Source organism: Rhododendron vialii, chromosome 9a (assembly GCF_030253575.1).
Source record: "Rhododendron vialii isolate Sample 1 chromosome 9a, ASM3025357v1".
NCBI lineage: Eukaryota > Viridiplantae > Streptophyta > Magnoliopsida > Ericales > Ericaceae > Rhododendron > Rhododendron vialii.
Window position 1 is genome coordinate 6,168,054 of NC_080565.1, and position 18,588 is coordinate 6,186,641.

Genomic DNA, 18,588 nt, shown 5'->3' on the forward strand with positions numbered 1-18,588 from the left:
CTAAGGGTGAGTTTGAACTAAATTAATTTTCGGTGAAGTTGCCTTTTAGTTATCCTTTTTTTAGTTTTGTGTCATAGTTGTTACATCACATTGTGAGTCTCGACGAGGAGAATCAAACGAGTATAAAATACAAATCAAAATTGAAAAAAGTAAATATAAGACAACGCTAAAGACACTAAAAAAAATTGTCTTTACGAACTTTTGTCTTCTTTAGTAACTTTTTTTAACTTTGATCTATATTTTTATTTTATTTTTTATTTATCTCGTCGAGAGAAAGAATTAATTCATAAGATTTGATCCAAATGTAATAAAAATTTAAAGAAAAAAACAACCAAAATGACTGTAAGAAAATTTAGGCCGAAAGGGGAATATGGTCCAATTCTTAACTTCCGTCCATGTCTTTCTTGATGGGATCCAGGCCCAGTCCTCGGCCATGCTCACATGGTGCTCGCCCAAATTACTAAAAGCTAAGCTCGTCCGAAGTCCGAATTGGGAGTGACTCAACATAGCCTTGAATATTTCGACCATTTATCTCTCATCCGACGATTGGGGTGATTCAAATAGAGTTAGAAAGCTAAATGTACAACTACGTGTGAAATACAATGTTCTCATTTTAAATGTTTACCAGGTCAAAACGGGTCTGAAATCTATCTGGACAGACATGACCTCCATCCAGTCGCCCGACAGGCAATTTAAAGGCCAAACTTGCTGGTAAATCCATCTTGAAGGTGGTCAAATCCGTCCAGACGATCCAGACACTGAGAAGAGTAAAAAATTAGAGTTTTTAAAGTTTCTTTGGAGGAACTACATAAGTCCAGACCCAATTCGCATTTAGGGTTCTAAACTTTTCTGAGATGGCCAGAGAGAGGCAAAAGCAAGCGAGAAGAGATATAATGCAACAACATGAAAATATACATAATAAAACAATGCAACTACGTGTAAAATCAAAAGAAACTCGATACAACAGGAGCTTTAGCGTTTGCTGAAGATTCGACGTAAACACAATCCATCTTTGGCATTTTCTCAGTAGATGATAACCTAACAAGCATCTACACTCACAGCTTTGCATTTTGCAGCATTCTTACATTCATAAACCTTAACTACATCCAACTCTCATCCCCTAGCAGTACCTTAAAACAGTTTCTGACATTTTGATTCTCTTCAACAATTTTGATCCGGTGATCATTAGATCTGCCGTCTTTAATCCAAAACAGTTCTATGACAGCTCAACAATCTTTGGTCGCTTTTTTGACTTATCGTACCCAGAAGGTTCGGAAGAATTATCACCTTCAAGAGGCTTCGATCTTTTAATTTTTGTAGGTGAGCAAGCCAAATGGTCACCATCATCACCGTCGTCGTCGTCGTCATCATCACTGCCCTCATCATCATCACTGCTCTCATCATCACTGCTGCTGCTGCTGCTAAGTGCCAAAGAAATCACTGGTTGATAACCAGCAATTGCAGACTCAGCAGCAGCAACAGCCTCAGGTGTATGGAGATCAGCAACGCCCAACATTAAATCCTAAATTCAAAAAAACGAGTTACATTGCTGCACTTGATCCAAATAGAAAATAAATTGAATTGAAAAGTTCTCCTTTACCATTTCAATGTATTCAGATTCGTTCCCGGTAAGTGCCTCGATATCATAGTCCTTGGCATTGTCCTGCATGTCCATGAAATCTACATTCAATGTTAGGACTAAAGAGAGAATCGGTGAAATTTTAAGAGGCAATTTGGGTATGATATTAATGTGCGTGCCTTTGCATCATCCAGCAACCTTCTATTTGCTTTTGAAAAGACTCCTAAGAAATCCTTTGCCTTTCCAAGAACTGTTATAGAGACGATAGATTAAAAGCCAGTTGAAACAGTATATCATCATTGCTGGTTGTTCATAGAATTGCATAGGAGTTGCAACCTTAGTGTTTTTGCTAGGGGTGTCAAACGGGCAGGCATGGACCAAATTGGGTAAGTTGTAAGTGGGTTGGGTCTTTAATGGGTCATGACCCATTTAAAACCCAATTAGTTATGAGACTAATTACCCATACCCAACCCAACCCATTTAGTAAACATCAAACCCGACCCGCCCATTAACCCAGTTACATATATATTAAAATCTAAAATGACTTAACTACCCATGTACATTGAAATGACCATGTTACCCCTGTACATTTAAATGACCAAATTACCCATGTAAACTAAAATTACCAATTAGAGTCCCCGGTTGGCAAATTTTTCCATCTCACAAATATCTGCTAAAAATGAAATCGTTGCCAATGGGAAGGTGCTGCCAACCGAATCGCAGCATGTCTACTGAAATCTAAGCTTTCCATTCATAAATTGAATTTTCTCTCTAAACCCATTTCAAAGAAAATTTTGGGACTTGAATAAAGTTCTAGGGTTTTCTATGTAATAAATTGTTGCGAGATGTATATGTGTTTTGTTTGTAATCGCAAATTTCCATTCGATCAGAATCAAAACCAGCCTGTATATTTCTGTTTTTGGGTTCAATTTGTTGCGAGATGTATATAATTGTTTTCTGCAAATTTTTTAGTTTCAGTTAAATTGGGAAATTAAATTATCATTTGTCTTTCTACAATAGTTTAATGACATCTACAGTAATTTTCCTGCTAAATTATGAAGACATGAACATCTTTAGAATTCACTTTGGGCTATTCAAGAGAATCATAACTGAAAGCCAGCCGTTTTACGGGGGAAAAAATGAACAAAACCACCGTGGCTTCAATTAAGTTGCTGAGAAAACCTCATTTAATGGTGAGAGAGGGGAGATCGAGAGATGACGAGGAGTTCTCTGTCGTCCTTTTTCTTTTTTATGAGGTGGGTTAGTTTATGACTTGTTGGGTCATTAACTTGACCCAATTGAGACCCAATGAAGACCCACTAATAAATGGGTTAGATGGGTTTGGGCTCATTCTAACCCAGCGAACAAATGGGTTGGGTTGGTCAATTTGTTAATGGATGGGTTTGGGTTGATTAATGGGTTTGAGTTCAATTTGTCACCCCTAGTGTTTACAGGAATAGGTAGTAGTTATAAGTATGCATATTCAGAATATGAAGATCTGCACAAAGCAACAAAGTAATTGTTGAAATGTAAATGAGCTTAATTGAGTTTCGAAATGCTATGAACTAAAAGCAACAACCTACCTCCATAAGAAATCACAACCAGATTAAAGTGGGGTAGCATCACTTTTTTAGTCACAATATCGGTCTTTATACTGAAATGATCAACAATTCTTTCTTGTCAACCAGCATTCTTTTTTTTTTTTTTGATCCGTGTCAACCAGCATCTAATTGTTACAAATATCATGAAACATCCCGAAAACTAGACATCCAACTGCAATTACAGAATGCACTAAAAGTCCCAGAGGGAGGGTGAATAAGACTACCTATTAAAATTTTAGTTCTAATTTAAGGGAAATGCAACTAACCAAGTTCCATGCTATTCCAATCAAATATTAATGGACTGTTGGCTGAAGCTCTCTAAGCAATTAAACTAAAGAGCCAAGACAAAGAGATATTCATGGGTACCTTGGCTTTTGGGAACAGAAGAAGTGAATGGCATTCCATCGGGGGGTTTAGGTTTCGGGTTTTGAGTTTGACGGAATTCATTCTTTTTGCAGACAAAAAGCTTTGATTCTGCACAAAATACATATTGAGAATGAGTTAACATAACATGTACAAGAACACACACACAAGGATATAAGTGTAATAAAGAAAGAGACCTATGGTTGAAGAAGACGAATTCTTGTTCTCCAGGTTGAGAAGATCTTTGTTGCTATCAGCCATCTCTCTCTATCACTCTATCTATTTCTCGCTGTCTAAAGAGGGATTGTAGCAAGGTCGGCCCTTACTTATTAAGAGCCCTTTAGCCAGAGAGAGCCTAAATAGCAGAGCCCAAAATCGCAAATATTCAACACGATAAAAAGCCAAAAAACAGCAATCATTACAGGAATTTAGAAGTATCACTTAAACATCACTCTAATAGTCTTATTCCATGATTTACATCTTTAGAAGCAGAAATACAAATTAAGCAAAAGTACTCAATCTTCTCCACCAATTTCCTAGCTAATACTCCCTCCGTCCCATTTTCATTGTCCATTTTTTCATTGCTTATATCTTTCAATCTATAATGTTTATCACAATTTTGAAAACTTTGTATTATAGAACTAATCGAGATCTATCAAACAATATCCATATTGCATATTTTTCAAGATCCACACTAAAAGATATAGGCAAAAGACATAAAAGAGACAAACAGGATAATGGACAACAGAAACCCTATTTTTCAAAAGGAGTCAGAAAGAACAAGCAGAATAAAGTTGCAGCGAGGTGCATAGAATATCTATCCTCATACACAAAGGGAGAAGACAAGTTGGTGTGACCCTCAAATCAAAGCGGTGGACATATTCGTCTACGCCAATACTGCCCTCACCCAAATCCAATGTTCTTAAACTCACTAGGCGGTAGTCGGGCGGCCGGCCACCTTCCACCTTCCAGGTTGAATATTCGGATTTTTTTTTTAATGTTCTCCAAATGACATCCATAACACACACACAAAAAAAGTTAACTGTTAAAAAAATAAAACTATAACACTATAGCCTACAATCTACACCAGTATAACACTATAACACCACTACACCAGTACTTGTAGAGAGTAGAGAGAGAGACGAGCAGAGGAGAAGGAAGAGCCGAGAGAGAGAGAGAGAGAGAGCGCGCCGATCAGAGAGACAATCAGAGAGAGAGGGAGAGAGAGAGACGAGCTTACCAAGGTCGAAGAGGAACAGCAACAACAGTTGCCGTCATCGAAGAGGAGTAGTCGGCAGCAGTCGCTTAAACAGATCGATGCATATTGCATATCGATCGATTTAGGGTAATTATAAACTTACAAACTACACTAAAGCTCCCTGAAATAGCATATTTTATATTTTAGCCAGATTTTATCCATTTATTCCCAATTTTTTCCGATTACAAAGACTCGCTGAGTAACCCCAAGTTACCGAGAAATCACGACTCGCCGATTACTCAACGACTAACGCGAGTAATGGCCGAGTATTTGTCCGGCGCCGGCGGCCGAGCAATGCCCACCGAGTAGGCCTTAGTCGCCTCGGCCAAGCACCGAATTGTATTCGCCGACTATTTCCGAGTTTTAGAACACTGCCCAAATCACATACTTAAATTTTAATAACCTAAACATTTAGCCGACCCCAAGTGATTGGGACATAAGGCTCGGTTTGGTTTGGTTTGGTTTGGTTTGGTTTTGGTTTATCATGGACAGTACACTTGGCAAAATTGTAAGTTTAGAGTCCAACCCAACCTACGTTTAACTTTTTCATAACTTCAAAGTTCAAACACCCCAAAAAAAACTGTTTCCTATAATCCTGACAAGTATTGCTCCAGCCTCCATGTGCAAAACAAAACCAAAAAATGTATCTACAGATCCTCATGCATACTGTTCCCTGCAGTTTCCAAATGCTCTAGGAATTATCAGGAATGGAAACAACAGACAGTCAACTCACATTTCAATTCCTTGACTCTTTATTTACCGACCCACCTCACTGCTACGATCGGTTCCATGATTTGACGCAGTGAACAATGGGAAAATTCAGAATTGAGAAAACATTATTGGAAAAGAGAGGGAAGTATACGGCAGGAAGAGCAAATTCAAACCCTATCAAATCTCTCAGGGAACGTTCTTTCTTTCATCATTCTGCTCTAAATCGTGGTATCAGAAACATAACGGTATTGCTGATGCAACCATATATCGGCCGATACCGGATAGTATCAACCCATATATGGGTAAATCAGTTTTGAGTGAATGACTGAAGTGAGTTTAAAGGCTTTCGCGAGTGTCCACAACCTCTAGTGTGGAGAGAGAGAGAGAGAGAGAGAGAGAGAGAGAGAGAGAGAGCTGACTTGATTAAGCCGACAAAAGGTGTATGTGGAGCAGCAACGGCGGTGGTTGAACAGAGCGGCAGAGGCAACCGGCGGAGTTCTGTCCTCTTTGAAGTTGGCAACGTCAAGATGTAATTTAGGTCACGTTGTATATCGAACACAGGAATGAACCGGTTCCCCAAACTTTATGTTTTTCTTGAATTTGACCCCACATTTTTAGTCATATCACTTTGGACACTAAACATCCCTACATCCCTTCATATAGGGATATTTGATCCGACCTGGTCATTTTACCTGGTCATAGAAGGCCATCTCTAACAATGGAGTTAAGAACCAAATTAGTTCAGAAATTAGGTCAGTTATTCGATATTAATTTTTTGTGTGTCTCCAATAATGCAATTATCTTGTTGTTAAAGTGTGTAAGAAGTCAAAAAAAATAAAAAAAATTAAGTCAGAACATTACTGTGACAGATGAAGGAATTGCAACTAAACGGGCCATATTACTTGAATGTGCACAACGTGTAAGGCCATCCCTATTCTTTCTCTCTCCCTCTCTGGCTGAGGATGAAAAGATACCAAAAGGGAGAAAATTTGAAAAGTAAAATCATGAGACCTACTTTTGGTTAAGTTTACATTTAATTTAACACAACGTTAGTTATATTATTGTAACGCAAACACATAAACTAACAACAACTTAAACTCACATAATTGGACCCCACTTTTTACACTTTGTGTCACATAGCAACACATTTTTAACCCCGTTATTGGAAATGGCCTAATGATGGATTTCAATTGATTTTTCATTTCTATCTATCTCTAATAAGAGCGAATGCGGTGGAACTTTAAGAAATCTCATTACTAAAATATACGGCCGGTATGATTTATTCGATTTTCATCCTTGAATACCCTCCTCAAACCCCATTCCAAGTTGATAGAATTCCTTATCTTAGATTTTTGATATGTAGTAGGAGGCTAGTGGCCAACCTATGTGAAAGGTTACGATTTGGTTAAGTGGGGCAGACATGAGGATTCTGTTTAGTTTGGATTTTGAGAAATGTTTTTCAAGAGTAATATGAATTAAGAGAGATAGAGAAAATTTATTGGAATCCGTGCGCAGAGATTTTGAGACCCCCAAACGAACAAGTCCAAGTATATTCGGAAAAAATGGATTTCCTCCGATCACCGATACCAGAAAAATAGATGGCATAGCGCAATGGGAATGCGACAAAGAGGATCTAAAAAATCGCCCAGACGTACTTTTACTTTGATTGACAATTTTGGGGCCTTCGTTACACCCAAAGGGCGGCTTTAATCCTTTCCTATAGTATCACCAAGAGTTTTGTAAAATCACCATTCCCATTCAAATCAAATGAATGACGTCTGAAATCTAATTTTGAAAAAAGTGAGACCAGATTTTACGTTAATTTTAGAGAGTCTGAGCTTCGTGGTGTTCAAGCTCAACTCGTTTACTAAACAAGCCTAAAACTCAAGCTCAAACTTATCTCGATTGTAAACGAGTTGAGTCCTTAACGAGCCGAGCCTATCTAATGTACTTAACAAGCCTTTTTAAATGAACCTGTACTAAAGAGTCGCGCTTTTGGGAGCCGAGTTTTTTTGAGTTCGGTTCGTAAAGTAAACGAACCCAAAACTCGAGCTCGGCTTGCCTTAACGAGCTGAGTCACAAGCTGCTCACGAGCAGCTCTACTTCTACCAGAATCTAAAAACTATGATTTCAAACAAAATCTGACGCTATAATCTAACCATCTTGTGTCTATATCTCTCTCACCCCCTATGCACATGTGGTGGAGAGGAGATGGGTGGAGGATTCTCCTGATTTTATCAGTGTCTTTTCTTTTTTCTGAATTGGAGTTGGAAAAATTATCGTCTGGTCATTAACCATTACACCTGTTCTGAAGAGTAGCTTAGCTTAATAGACCTGATTAAAAATGGCCCGGAATATAGCAACTAAACCTCACGATATCATCTTGAGATATTTAGCTTCAAATTTTCAGACAACCACCCATATCATATAGCTATTGGTGCATGCAGTGAGTGAAGAAGAGAAAGCAAATCATCATTAAAGCCACAAACTAAACCTTATTTACATTCCCAGAATCACTGCATGCCAATGTTCTCAATACATCTCATTCAATATCTCTCCGCCCGCCCAGTTTTTGCACATTAACACATTCTGATTCTGCTAAACCATCGTATACGGGAAGATCAATCACATCACCAATACATGCCCGTTTCTGACCTTTGAGACGATTTCCAGCTTCAAAATGCTGAGTTGACAATAATTTCACAAGAAATTCGAATATCTGGCATATTTGGGCTATTCGGAGTTGTCAATAAAAAGTATCTTCTCGGGATGGAAAGGGCCGCGCTCGCTGTGTAAAACCTTTCCAGTCCATCTCATCCTATCTGTGATGCCTTTCACTTTCATGATCGTGTCAACGTGATCTCTAACTACAATGGCCCCATGGGGCCGCAGGATCCGATACATCTCAAAGAGGATGTCAAGAATGTCACACCTGCACAAAGACAAGGTGATTGTTAAGATTTAGTATCACTCGGTGCATGTCATGATAACGCAGATGTTGTAAATATATTTAACTAGTATGCCCAGTAGAGAAGATTGCACGAAATGATTTGCCCCAAAGACTATTTGAGTAAGACGCAGAGACCGAAAGAATAGTTGCACCCCAAATTTGCGGGTTGATCTATTGCTCGCTATACATCAGTTATTGGTTGGACTTCCCCAACGAATGCAAGAGAAATGTGAATTCCAATAGAAGGAAGGAGATGCTGAGAGAAGAAAAAAAAAATGGTCCTCCATTAACAAGGACACCAATCATTGCCCTCTGGTTTTCTCCCACTCTCCAAGCGACAGTGAAACCCTCTATTCCTAAGAGTGCTCAGCTCTCCCTTCCCCACCTCCGGACGTTGGTGGTCTCTAGCCATCGAGTGCCCACCATCTTTCTAGATATCAACTCCAGCCATCTCATCCACACGCCCCATACTTCTATGTAACATCAATGCAATTTTGAGCTACTAGCTCATGGCATTTCAACAGTTTTTCCAAAATAGTTAACCGCCAATTTACCTAAAAACTTAAGTTGTTCCATGCGGGGTTGACTTTATTATTTATATCATCAGCAAGTTTCATTAAGTTTCTCAAGGGATTGGCGATTTGTATCTTTTCCTAACATGCTAGGAATATTGGCAGAAAAAATTTAGGGCCTCAATAAATTTGCTTTCTAGGTTGATGCTTTCATCTACTTGTCCCACAATTAGTAGCTCAAAGGATAATTAAAGCAAGATGAAACCAAGAACACTCCTCCAATGTTTGAACAAATCTAGAAGAGTTTGAATTCAGATACTTACTTGTCATTATACATACTAAACAAACCATCAGCATGTAATAAATCATAAGTTCGAGGGTATGTAGAGAAGGGCTCACACCTGCAAGAAAAATACTTCTTGAAATCAGATTAATTAACCATCAGCGTGTAATAAAAGATTCGAAGGTCGGAAACTAATATACTGACAAGATTAATTAACCATCTCCAGAGTCTTGAATTCAGTCATGTTAGAGTCATCATTGCGTAACACAAACAACTTGCATTAGGATAACTGATGATAAAATTACACAGTACATAACTGTTTCAATGTCCTTGGACTTCGTTAATCAGATAGAATCTGATAATAGAATGACATCCATTACCAACTCATCCGAATCTGTGTAACCTAGGCCCCACTAATACCCTCCCCAACCTAAGACAAGTAGTCACTTGCACATGCGTGAATCCCAAAGAAAATTAAAAAAAAAAAAAATTAATCCAAACAAAGATTGCTTCTACAGGCCTAGGTTTGAAAGAAGAGAGTTTTTTTTTCATGTCTTACCAGTTCATGTAGGTTCCAATTAGGCCACGTTCGTAAATGATGGCAAGTGTGTTGTTTTTTGCATCAGAAGGAACCACGTTCATGACCCAAACTGGATAGTTCACGAGTGCTGCAGCAAAACCTCCTATGCCAGCATTCATGTCCATTATGTTTCTGTATTGTCCAGCAAAGAGAGACTTGAGAACACTACCATAGTACGAAACTCTCCTCTTCCACAACTGATTATCCTCATTAAAGGTCCTGATGGTAACCCCAACAATTGCTCCAATTCTAATCCTCTGTGGAACAGTGTTCAACCTTTTTGGCCATTTCTCAATAGCACCTCCAGATATATCATGAATATTTTTGACCTCTGGGAGAGGAGTAATGCAAGCATCCATCTTCCTGTACCTAAGGAGAAAAATAACTACTTTTAAGAAATACACTTCTTTGTATGGTTCGTTGATTATTATGCCACCAATGGAAAAGCTGTATAATTTTAGTGCCATCAATAAGACTAACAACCTAGTCGCATGTTTAGATGAGGGAAAAAATAATAATGTTTTCAATTCGAAACAAAGATTCTGACCTTCTATAGTTGTCAGTCCAAATTTTATTTCTATCACGCTGTTCCTCCGCACCAAATTTACTTTGAAACAAATTTTTTACAACTAGTGAACGCCAAGGAGATAACCTTGGTACACAGGAAGTATACAACTGAAGCTAGTTATCCAAATCCCCAAAACACCCTGAGATATCATCTATTGAGAAATATTTACCACAGTTCAAAAGAATGAAAGATATCTCAGCTTGATGACCCAAAACTGTATGCTCAGGTTATACTTTCGATACAATATGTTGGTTAGCTTGATATACATAGATGAGCTCATTCCTAACAGCTTAAGCTTTTGAGAATATCAATGATCTAGCATGGTATTAGAGCTTTGGTTTATGGGGGTTCGTGGGTTCAAGTTTCTCCATTTGCATTTTATCCCCCATTTGTTTATGTTTCTCTCCTTTGCATTCTATTTCGCTCTCTCTGTGGATGCTTGCATCTCTACTTGCAAGACGGAGTTGCATGTGAGGACATTATTGGATAGCTTGATATATAAATAATTGGATCCGTTTCTAAAAAACTTAAACATTTGGGACCACTGGTGATGTGACATAACCTTATATCCCCCTTCAGACCAAACACACAAAAAGGAAGGATAGAGAAATCATTTTACGAAGCTAATGATTGACATTGGGTACTAGAAATAGCACGTGTCGATGTTATGCCTCAAGGACATTCCTATTTTAACTTCTAGCAATTTCTATTTGTTGGATCCACCAGCGCATGTGCAGTGTTGATGTTATGGGGTGGCAGGTCCACGATTTCATTTTGCTTCAGGGGAGCTTTTTGTTTTGGTCCTTTGGGTGCAAGTGTTCATATCCAGGCTACATAGGCTTTGTGTGCATATGTGATGAATAAACTCACCAACCAGCATCAGGATCAGCATCAACGCAGAACTTCGGAGCTTTCCAAGTCTTCAACTTTTGAGCGCAATGGATGTGATTAGTTGGCTTTTGCCATACTGCAATTGGTCCCATCTCTTTGATCTTTTTCCAGCAAAGTTTCCTAGCAAGATCTTCCAAATTCTGCTGCTCATTTTCAAGATCCCGAGGTGTTCTCTCCCAACCCTTATAGTGAGCCCTCCAATTTATAGGTGGCCCAGACAATACCCAATAACCACCAGGGCGCAAAACACGGTCGATTTCCATTAAGAACAGTCCATCTAGTATTGCAAACAATGAAAGAAAGATATTATAGAAGCTTAATACATTTATTACCAAGGGAGACATTTGGAAAGCATGACTCAGTATCAAGAAATCATTCAGCTTTTCCATGTGACATTGGAGTATAATCTGTTTCTCATAATTTCCAAAGTAAAACAACTTTTTCTTTCTTTTCTTGAAGTCTTTTTCCTGGAAAAAGGCCTTAAGCGAACCAACACTGCACTGCTGCAGTATCATATTTAGGATCGCAGTTGAGAGCTGAAGAAATGGGAAGCATTTCAAAGCTGATATCTAAGTTTTAGAAGTGCCCTTGAGGGGAAGAGAAAAAAAAAACTCTTGTCAAGCGGGAAAAAAAAGAGAGATTCTTAGGACTGACATCTGGCAATGGAAAAGCAAATCACCAAATTCATCCATGGTAGAAACCAAATATGCCTCATAAAAGACCTGCAAATCAAGGATAAGTACCATAAGCAGTCCATGGTACAAGGCATCTTGAACAATGAGCCATATCAAAAGATCGCGATGGATATGTTAATCTGTGGATGCTAAGTATACCAAGCATCGCCAGGAGTCCTCTTTCAAGGGCAAACTGAACTTGAGCTTCATGTATATCCCGCGGTGCAATGGACATTGTCAAAATATTGTAGTCCATGAGGGCAGCTCCGAAGCTTGCAACCTAAAATAATATGGAGATCAACCAAAATACTCATCAAGCAAGAGAAAAATGATTGAAGGCATAATTTAGTACTTCATGACAACACAACTGGCCGTGCATGAAATTTTCTCCTGATATTCAGAGAAGGAGAAAGAGCAGGAGGAGGTGAAAAGAAATAGTTTTAATTGCGAAACTTTGTGAATATCAAGGGTTGATGAAGTTTTTTCGACATGAACAGAAAATGGCACTGATAAGAACAAGCTCAATAGCTTTTGGTGATGAAAAGTTAAAATTAGTGTGGTGTGCAAAAGAAGCAGTAGGTACAATCAACAAATGCATACAAACGGTAGTGCAAAACTTCGTCCTCTAATTATATGTAGACATATTATATAGGCTTCCTTCTTATTCATAATGCATTACTTAGAGATAATTGTCGAGAAAGTAAGAGCAGAACTAGAAGATTAAACCATGACAGTTCCGCATCTCTTTCTGATTTGATATCACAAATTACAAAATGAACCAAGAAACCAAAGTTATGAGTCCAACCGGACAAAAATACAAAAACAATTTGGTGATATAAAACCCGGCAGCATTGACAATGCACAAGTATCTCAGGTCCTTAAGTTATGGGCCATAATAATGATGCATTTAATAGCCCAGAATTTGGAGAAAATTGCAAGTAATTGCTTTAAGCAGGAAAACAACTGCAAGACAAGACAAGACAAGACAAGAAAGAGCTTTCATCTCCTTTGTTTCATTACTTTGTGCCCTTTTCCTTTAAAGTCAAAACTACCTCCCGAGTCCAGACGTGAATGTAAAATACAATTGACAAAGCACAACTTGAAAATCATGACTCACTTATACAAAGTTACAAACTGGGTTGCGATCCACCTTTCCATTCTTGGATGAGAGCGAATCCGAAGACCATGCAATCAGCAAAAATCCTGGAGTCCTGGACATATAGTAGAGGATATGCACCCTTAGGCCCTGTTTGATTAGGGGGATTAGAGGAAGGATTGGACTATTAATCCCCCCCACCCCCATTAATCCCATTTTTGTGTAAGTTTTTATCCTGGGACTAATTATCCCAACCGGACTATAGTTATCCTTTCTGAATTGGACAATATAATCCTGGGGGATAGATAGTCCGGGGATTAAAGGGGCTCCGGATTAGAAGTTAAAGTTACCATTCTGTGATTTGGATTGATATATGCTCTGTGTGCTCTGATAATTCTCCCATTGGCAAAATAATACAAGACGGTCTCAAAATTTCTGTCCAATCGGGTAATGCTACTAAGTTCTGGAATGACATTTGGTCGGAAGGTAGAAGTTTAAAAACTCTTTATCCTAGACTATTTCTTATTTCAGTGCAACAAGAGGCTATGGTAAATGAAATCTCCCCAACATCACCATCTAAAGATTGGAACCTTCTTTTTCGAAGAAGACTACGCCCTTGGGAGGATAGTGTTCTGACCTCTATTCAAGATAAGTTGAGAAATTTCAACTTAATTCCATCAAGGGATGATCATCCTCGATGGACATTGAGTTCCAATGGGTGCTTCTCTGTAAAATCAGCTTATTCCAATTGGGAGATAAGAACATCTCAATGTAACATCAGCCTCAGCTCCATTTGGAAAAATCTCGGTCCAGCAAGAATTGTTTGGCTAGCTGTTCAAGAAAAAATTGCTACCAGATCCGTATTAGTTAGGAGTTCTCCTATCATTCCTCCAAATGTTGGCAACTGCCTTATATGCTCTGCTTCTTCAGAGACACCTTCTCACTTGCTTCTCCTTTGCAACTTCGCTTGGAATATCTGGAGCGATATCTTTACTTGGTGGAATATTTCTTGGATTTGTCCTTCATCTTTCATTGGTCTGATCGATTTTTGGTTCTCCAATTCTTTTCATAACTTGGAGGAAATTTGTTGGAACACCATACTTTATGCCGGTCTTTGGTCTATTTGGAAAGCAAGAAACGACCCTGTCTTCAACAATTCAATTCCTACTGTTGAGGAAGTGGTTGACCTTATCAAACTAAGAGTGGCTTTTTGGGGCAAGAAACAATCTTGTCTTCAACAATTCAATTCCTACTATTGAGGAAGTAGTTGACCTTATCAAACTAAGAGTGGCTTTTTGGGTTAAAGGGAGATGCAATCTATCAATCTATTCTGTAGAAGACTTCAGAAGCCCAGAAGCCATTTGGATGGCATTAGAAAGCATAAAATCTGAGTCCTTTTGTAATTCTCTTTTTTTCTAACTCTTGGTTGGTCTTCTTCTCTTTTTGGATTGTTGGCTAGCATATGATTGGATTGGTTTTTTTCCTTTCAATGATGCTTGCCCTATCCTTCTCGATGTACCCATTATCGAGTTTCTAATATAATTTCTTTGCCTATCAAAAAAAAAAAAAAAAATTACCCTCATAGTTGCCCTAAAATCTACTTAAACAACACACCTCATCTCTTTTTATCTCCCGCCAGTTTCCAGCAGCCTCCCCAGAGCTGTGGCAAGAGGAAGCCCAAACCCTAGCAAAGGAAAGGTCGCCGTATAGTCGCTAGAGCATATCAAAAAGCACTCTCTCTTGTTGTTTATTATGATTTTATACTACGTTTTCTATTCCCATCATACCAAAATCAGAATATTAGTCCATTGTTGCTCGAAATCAAATTTGCACTTGTTTATGTCCATTACTTTATCCCTTTTTTAATAAATTAAAAAAAAAACAAAGAGAAATCCCTTACATGCAATCTTTTGGCATTAGACAAATCATATCTCCACTACCAATGAGTTATGCAATCTTTTGGCATTAGACAAATCAAATCATATCTCCACTACCAATGAGTTTGTCTAGCCAGAGGTTTTAGACTGCCTGGGGATGGGTGATTCCAAAAAATTAATCTTAATCAGGGACAAGAAAAACAATTAACTGATTTTTGTTCCCCTTTTTAAAAACTTTTTACATTTTGAAAAAACATACTAACAAACAAAAATCAGTTAATTGTTTTTCTTGTCCCTAATTAATTTTTTGGAATCACCCGTCCCCAGGCAGTCTAAAACCTCTAGCTAGACAAACTCATTGGTAGTGGAGATATGATTTGTCTAATGCCAAGTAATGGACATAAACAAGTGCAAATCTAATTTCGAGCAACAATGGACTTAAATATTTTGATTTTGGTATGATGGGAACAGAAAACGTAGTATAAAATCATAACAAACAATATGAGAGAGAGAGAGAACGAGAGAGAGAGTGTGTACTTTCCGATCTACTCCGGCGATTGTCCGGCGACCTTTCCTCTGCTAGGGTTTGGAATGGCTTCCTCTTGCCACAGCTCTGGGGAGGCTGCTGGAAAACTGGCTAGAGATAAAAAGAGATGAGGTGTGTTGTTTAAGTAGATTTTAGGGCAACTATGAGGGTATTTTGGTAACTTTAACTTCTAATCCGGAGCCCCTTTAATCCCCGGACTATCTATCACTCCCCACCCAAGGATTATATTGTCCAATTCAGAAAGGATTACTAGTCCGGTTGGGATAATTAGTCCCAGGATAAAAACTTACACAAACACGGGACTAATGGGGGTGGGGGGATTAATAGTCCAATCCTTCCTCTAATCCCCCAATCAACCAGGGCCTTAAGGAAACCCCTACACCATGGACTATATAAGTTACGCAATACCATCGTAAGAAGGCATTGCACTCTGTTAACCATATTACAAAGCATTTCACTCCCATCTAACTCGACCGTAGAAGGGTCTATGGCCGAAAAAACCAGCAATCATTGGACTTGTTTCGTAAGAATCTAGACAAAGTGCTCAGATCAACTATCTAGATTTTGAACTCCAAGGCATTTGCCAAGTGAGCATGAGAAAGCAAATAAGTGCTTGTCCTCCATGAGGTTGCATGTTCGAATCCCATGGAAGCCAAACCTTCCAAACGTTACAGCTACTAGAGGGTTTGCCCAGTCGTTAATTTCAGGGCTCCAGAATTAGTCGAGGTGCGCGGAAGCCAGCCCAGATTTTTGGTTATCCAAAAAATAAAAACTATCTAGATTTTGGCACCATCAATTGGTATTCACGTGACTGAACATAACATGGAACCCTAAAATTACTTTCTTTGACTACAATTAATTCCTAAAAAGTCATCAAAAGGTTTTGAACGACCTTCCTAGGCATTTTATTTTTTTTGCTCGGTATGGCATTCCTATTCTCACATAACTAAAGGGAACAATCAAACGTTCAGAGAGCACACAGTGAGACAGTGGCATTGACATGTAGTAGAAAACAGAAAAGTAGACATATAAATGTCCAAAGTACAAGCGAAACTCCCCGTTTAAAAGTACTCAGATGCAAACAATATCTAAAACAAGCTCTACATTACAAAATAACCAAGCTAGGGTCATCAAGAACGTTAAACAACAATTTGATCAAGTAGCACTTCACCCCACAACCAATATCAAGAACAGTCCGTGCACCCCGGATTTCAACGGCACAATCCTGTTTATTTAGCTAATGTAACCCAAAGTAAAAGCTAAATGGCCCCCATTTTAAGGAAACCAAAAGGTACTGAGATGCAAGCAATATCCATGACAATAATCAACTCTACACTAAAAAAATAACCAAGATAGGGACATCAAGGACGTTAAACAACTTGTTGATCACAAAAAACAAATTGCAGTAGCACTCACCCCACAACCAACATCAAGAACAGTCCGTACACTCCCTGATTTCAACGGCACAATCCGATTCATTTCGCTAATGTAACCCTTAACTCCCATTGTAAATGAAGTTCCCCCACCGGGGAAAAAAAGGCGGTCTCCTTCCAACCGGACCCAATTCTGCTTTTTCTTGAACACAGTGAGCCCTGGGAAAGGCACATTGTTGAACCAAGCATAGTCCCTGCTCTTAGGCCACAAAAATGGCCTTCTGTACCCAGCTGGATCGCGAACCAAACAACGCAAAGTTTCGTTCTTTTTCGGGCAATGCCTCTCTCGGTTAAAGAATCTTGAAGTATTGAACTGGGTTTCCCTATATGGGTCTTGACAAGGGCAGTAGTTGGTGAAGTTGTGGGGGCAGAATGGGAAGGAATCCTCCTGGGTTTTGGGGGGAAGAGAGAGAGAGTGGTGGGGTTCAAAGTTGAGGGGTTGAGGTGGGTTTTGGGGGGTAGTGGTGAGGTTTTTGAGGTGAAGAAGACAAGGTGGGGATTGAGGGGGAGTTGGAGTGATGGATTTGTAGAAGCCAAGGAAGTAGGAGAGGGAGCAGATGACGGTGAGGAGTAAAACCCTAACCAAGGGTTTTCTCAGAGGGTTTAATGATGGAGCTGGTGATGGTTGGTTTGGTGGTATTGCCATGGTTGAACATAATGAGGGCATGCATTGGAAGGGTTCAGTGGAAGCAATTCATTAGTGGACTTCATTGTTCCATGATCCCAACACTGCAAAAAAAAAAACACTGCAAAAGTTTCATTTGGCAGTACGATTATTTCAAACGATAAGCTCAAGCATTAAGGGGCCGTTCATTATGACGAACAATAATTTCAAAAAAATTGATAAAAAATTAATAAATACAAAAAAAAATTGAAAAAAGAAAAAAAAATAAGTCACTTTGCTTATTTAGCCAAACGGCAAATAGTGGGTTCTTTCCATGGTCCCAACTTAAGTCATGTAATGGTAATGTGTGTACGCTAGCAATAGCGGGAGCACAAGCATGAAAACATCTCAAACGACCAAAATTCATAAAAGTAACTATTGAAAGTGCAAGTGCAGAGCAAAAATTAAACGAACGAACAGAGATACTATTTGAGGATTAAGGATAACGTGACTAAAGTCCCGACACTTTCACGTCCAATGTTTAGAGTCTCCTTAAGCATTGTTTGACAAAATAGGAGTAAAACCGATTATAAAAATAATCATAAAACCAAAGGTCGTTATTTAAGCCCCTATCGCACATAGCTTTTTGGGAATTTTTAGTTTTTTTGTCCTGATTCATATTTTTTTGCAATTATTAATCTTGTATTAAATTTTTGTAAATTATTTATGTAAAACCTATAATGAGCCCCACACGGCGATAATGTAAGTTGTATGTTACCAATGGAGGTGTCTTTGTTAAATAATTTAGGCGGTGCAGTGGGATTTCAAAGAATAAGGGGGGAGGACATTGTAATATCAAAAGTATACAGGGAAGATTAGTGCAATCTACTTTTTTGGTTACTTATTTTGGACATTCTATATAACCATTATTACTAGTACTAGTACGAGCGTAAATGCACTTTACACAAGTGTGACAATCAATAGGGAATCTTGCATTCAAACCATATTCGATTGCCTTTTGGTTGTCTTTTTTGGGTGTTGACTCTCATTAAAACCACCGC

At 38.6% G+C, this 18,588-nt stretch overlaps 2 protein-coding genes across 8 annotated transcripts; both read right to left on the reverse strand.

Moving 5' to 3' along the window:
* Window positions 1-912: 912 nt before the first annotated feature.
* On the reverse strand, window positions 913-6,069 carry LOC131301511 (uncharacterized). 4 transcript variants are annotated; one of them, XM_058327855.1, is made up of 7 exons: window positions 5,932-6,033; window positions 5,535-5,576; window positions 3,741-3,898; window positions 3,547-3,654; window positions 1,759-1,829; window positions 1,601-1,663; window positions 913-1,522 (listed from the first exon to the last, which is right to left on the reverse strand). In XM_058327855.1, the coding sequence occupies exons 3-7, from the start codon at window positions 3,802-3,804 to the stop codon at window positions 1,217-1,219; spliced, it is 612 nt and encodes a 203-aa protein (XP_058183838.1). In that variant the 5' UTR covers window positions 3,805-3,898; window positions 5,535-5,576; window positions 5,932-6,033; the 3' UTR covers window positions 913-1,216. The 4 variants fall into 4 exon arrangements, with proteins under 4 accessions (XP_058183838.1, XP_058183840.1, XP_058183841.1 ...); XM_058327857.1 differs by lacking the exon at window positions 5,535-5,576 and having other exon boundaries at window positions 5,932-6,069; XM_058327858.1 differs by lacking the exons at window positions 5,535-5,576; window positions 5,932-6,033 and adding an exon at window positions 4,784-4,911.
* A 1,890-nt stretch (window positions 6,070-7,959) lies between these two features.
* LOC131301448 (probable methyltransferase PMT19) lies at window positions 7,960-17,662 on the reverse strand. 4 transcript variants are annotated; one of them, XM_058327752.1, is made up of 7 exons: window positions 16,907-17,072; window positions 13,121-13,181; window positions 12,040-12,250; window positions 11,276-11,573; window positions 9,817-10,206; window positions 9,298-9,375; window positions 7,960-8,444 (listed from the first exon to the last, which is right to left on the reverse strand). In XM_058327752.1, the coding sequence occupies exons 1-7, from the start codon at window positions 16,918-16,920 to the stop codon at window positions 8,246-8,248; spliced, it is 1,251 nt and encodes a 416-aa protein (XP_058183735.1). In that variant the 5' UTR covers window positions 16,921-17,072; the 3' UTR covers window positions 7,960-8,245. The 4 variants fall into 4 exon arrangements, with proteins under 4 accessions (XP_058183735.1, XP_058183732.1, XP_058183734.1 ...); XM_058327749.1 differs by lacking the exon at window positions 13,121-13,181 and having other exon boundaries at window positions 16,907-17,662; XM_058327751.1 differs by lacking the exon at window positions 13,121-13,181 and having other exon boundaries at window positions 12,130-12,250; window positions 16,907-17,631.
* Between the last annotated feature and the right edge of the window lie 926 nt (window positions 17,663-18,588).

Excerpts from the sequence above, each read along its gene's own strand:
- LOC131301511 (XM_058327857.1), bottom strand. The coding sequence starts at position 3,804 with ATGGCTGATAGCAACAAAGATCTTCTCAACCTGGAGAACAAGAATTCG. Across the intron at positions 3,655-3,740 it reads TTCGTCTTCTTCAACCATAG|AATCAAAGCTTTTTGTCTGC; the intron begins GTCTCTTTCTTT and ends TATTTTGTGCAG. Across the intron at positions 1,830-3,546 it reads TTCTGTTCCCAAAAGCCAAG|TTCTTGGAAAGGCAAAGGAT; the intron begins GTACCCATGAAT and ends TCTCTATAACAG.
- LOC131301448 (XM_058327749.1), bottom strand. The coding sequence starts at position 17,590 with ATGCCCTCATTATGTTCAACCATGGCAATACCACCAAACCAACCATCA. Across the intron at positions 11,574-12,039 it reads TGTACCATGGACTGCTTATG|ATGGACTGTTCTTAATGGAA; the intron begins GTACTTATCCTT and ends TTGCAATACTAG. Across the intron at positions 9,376-9,816 it reads ATTGGAACCTACATGAACTG|GTGTGAGCCCTTCTCTACAT; the intron begins GTAAGACATGAA and ends TTTTTCTTGCAG.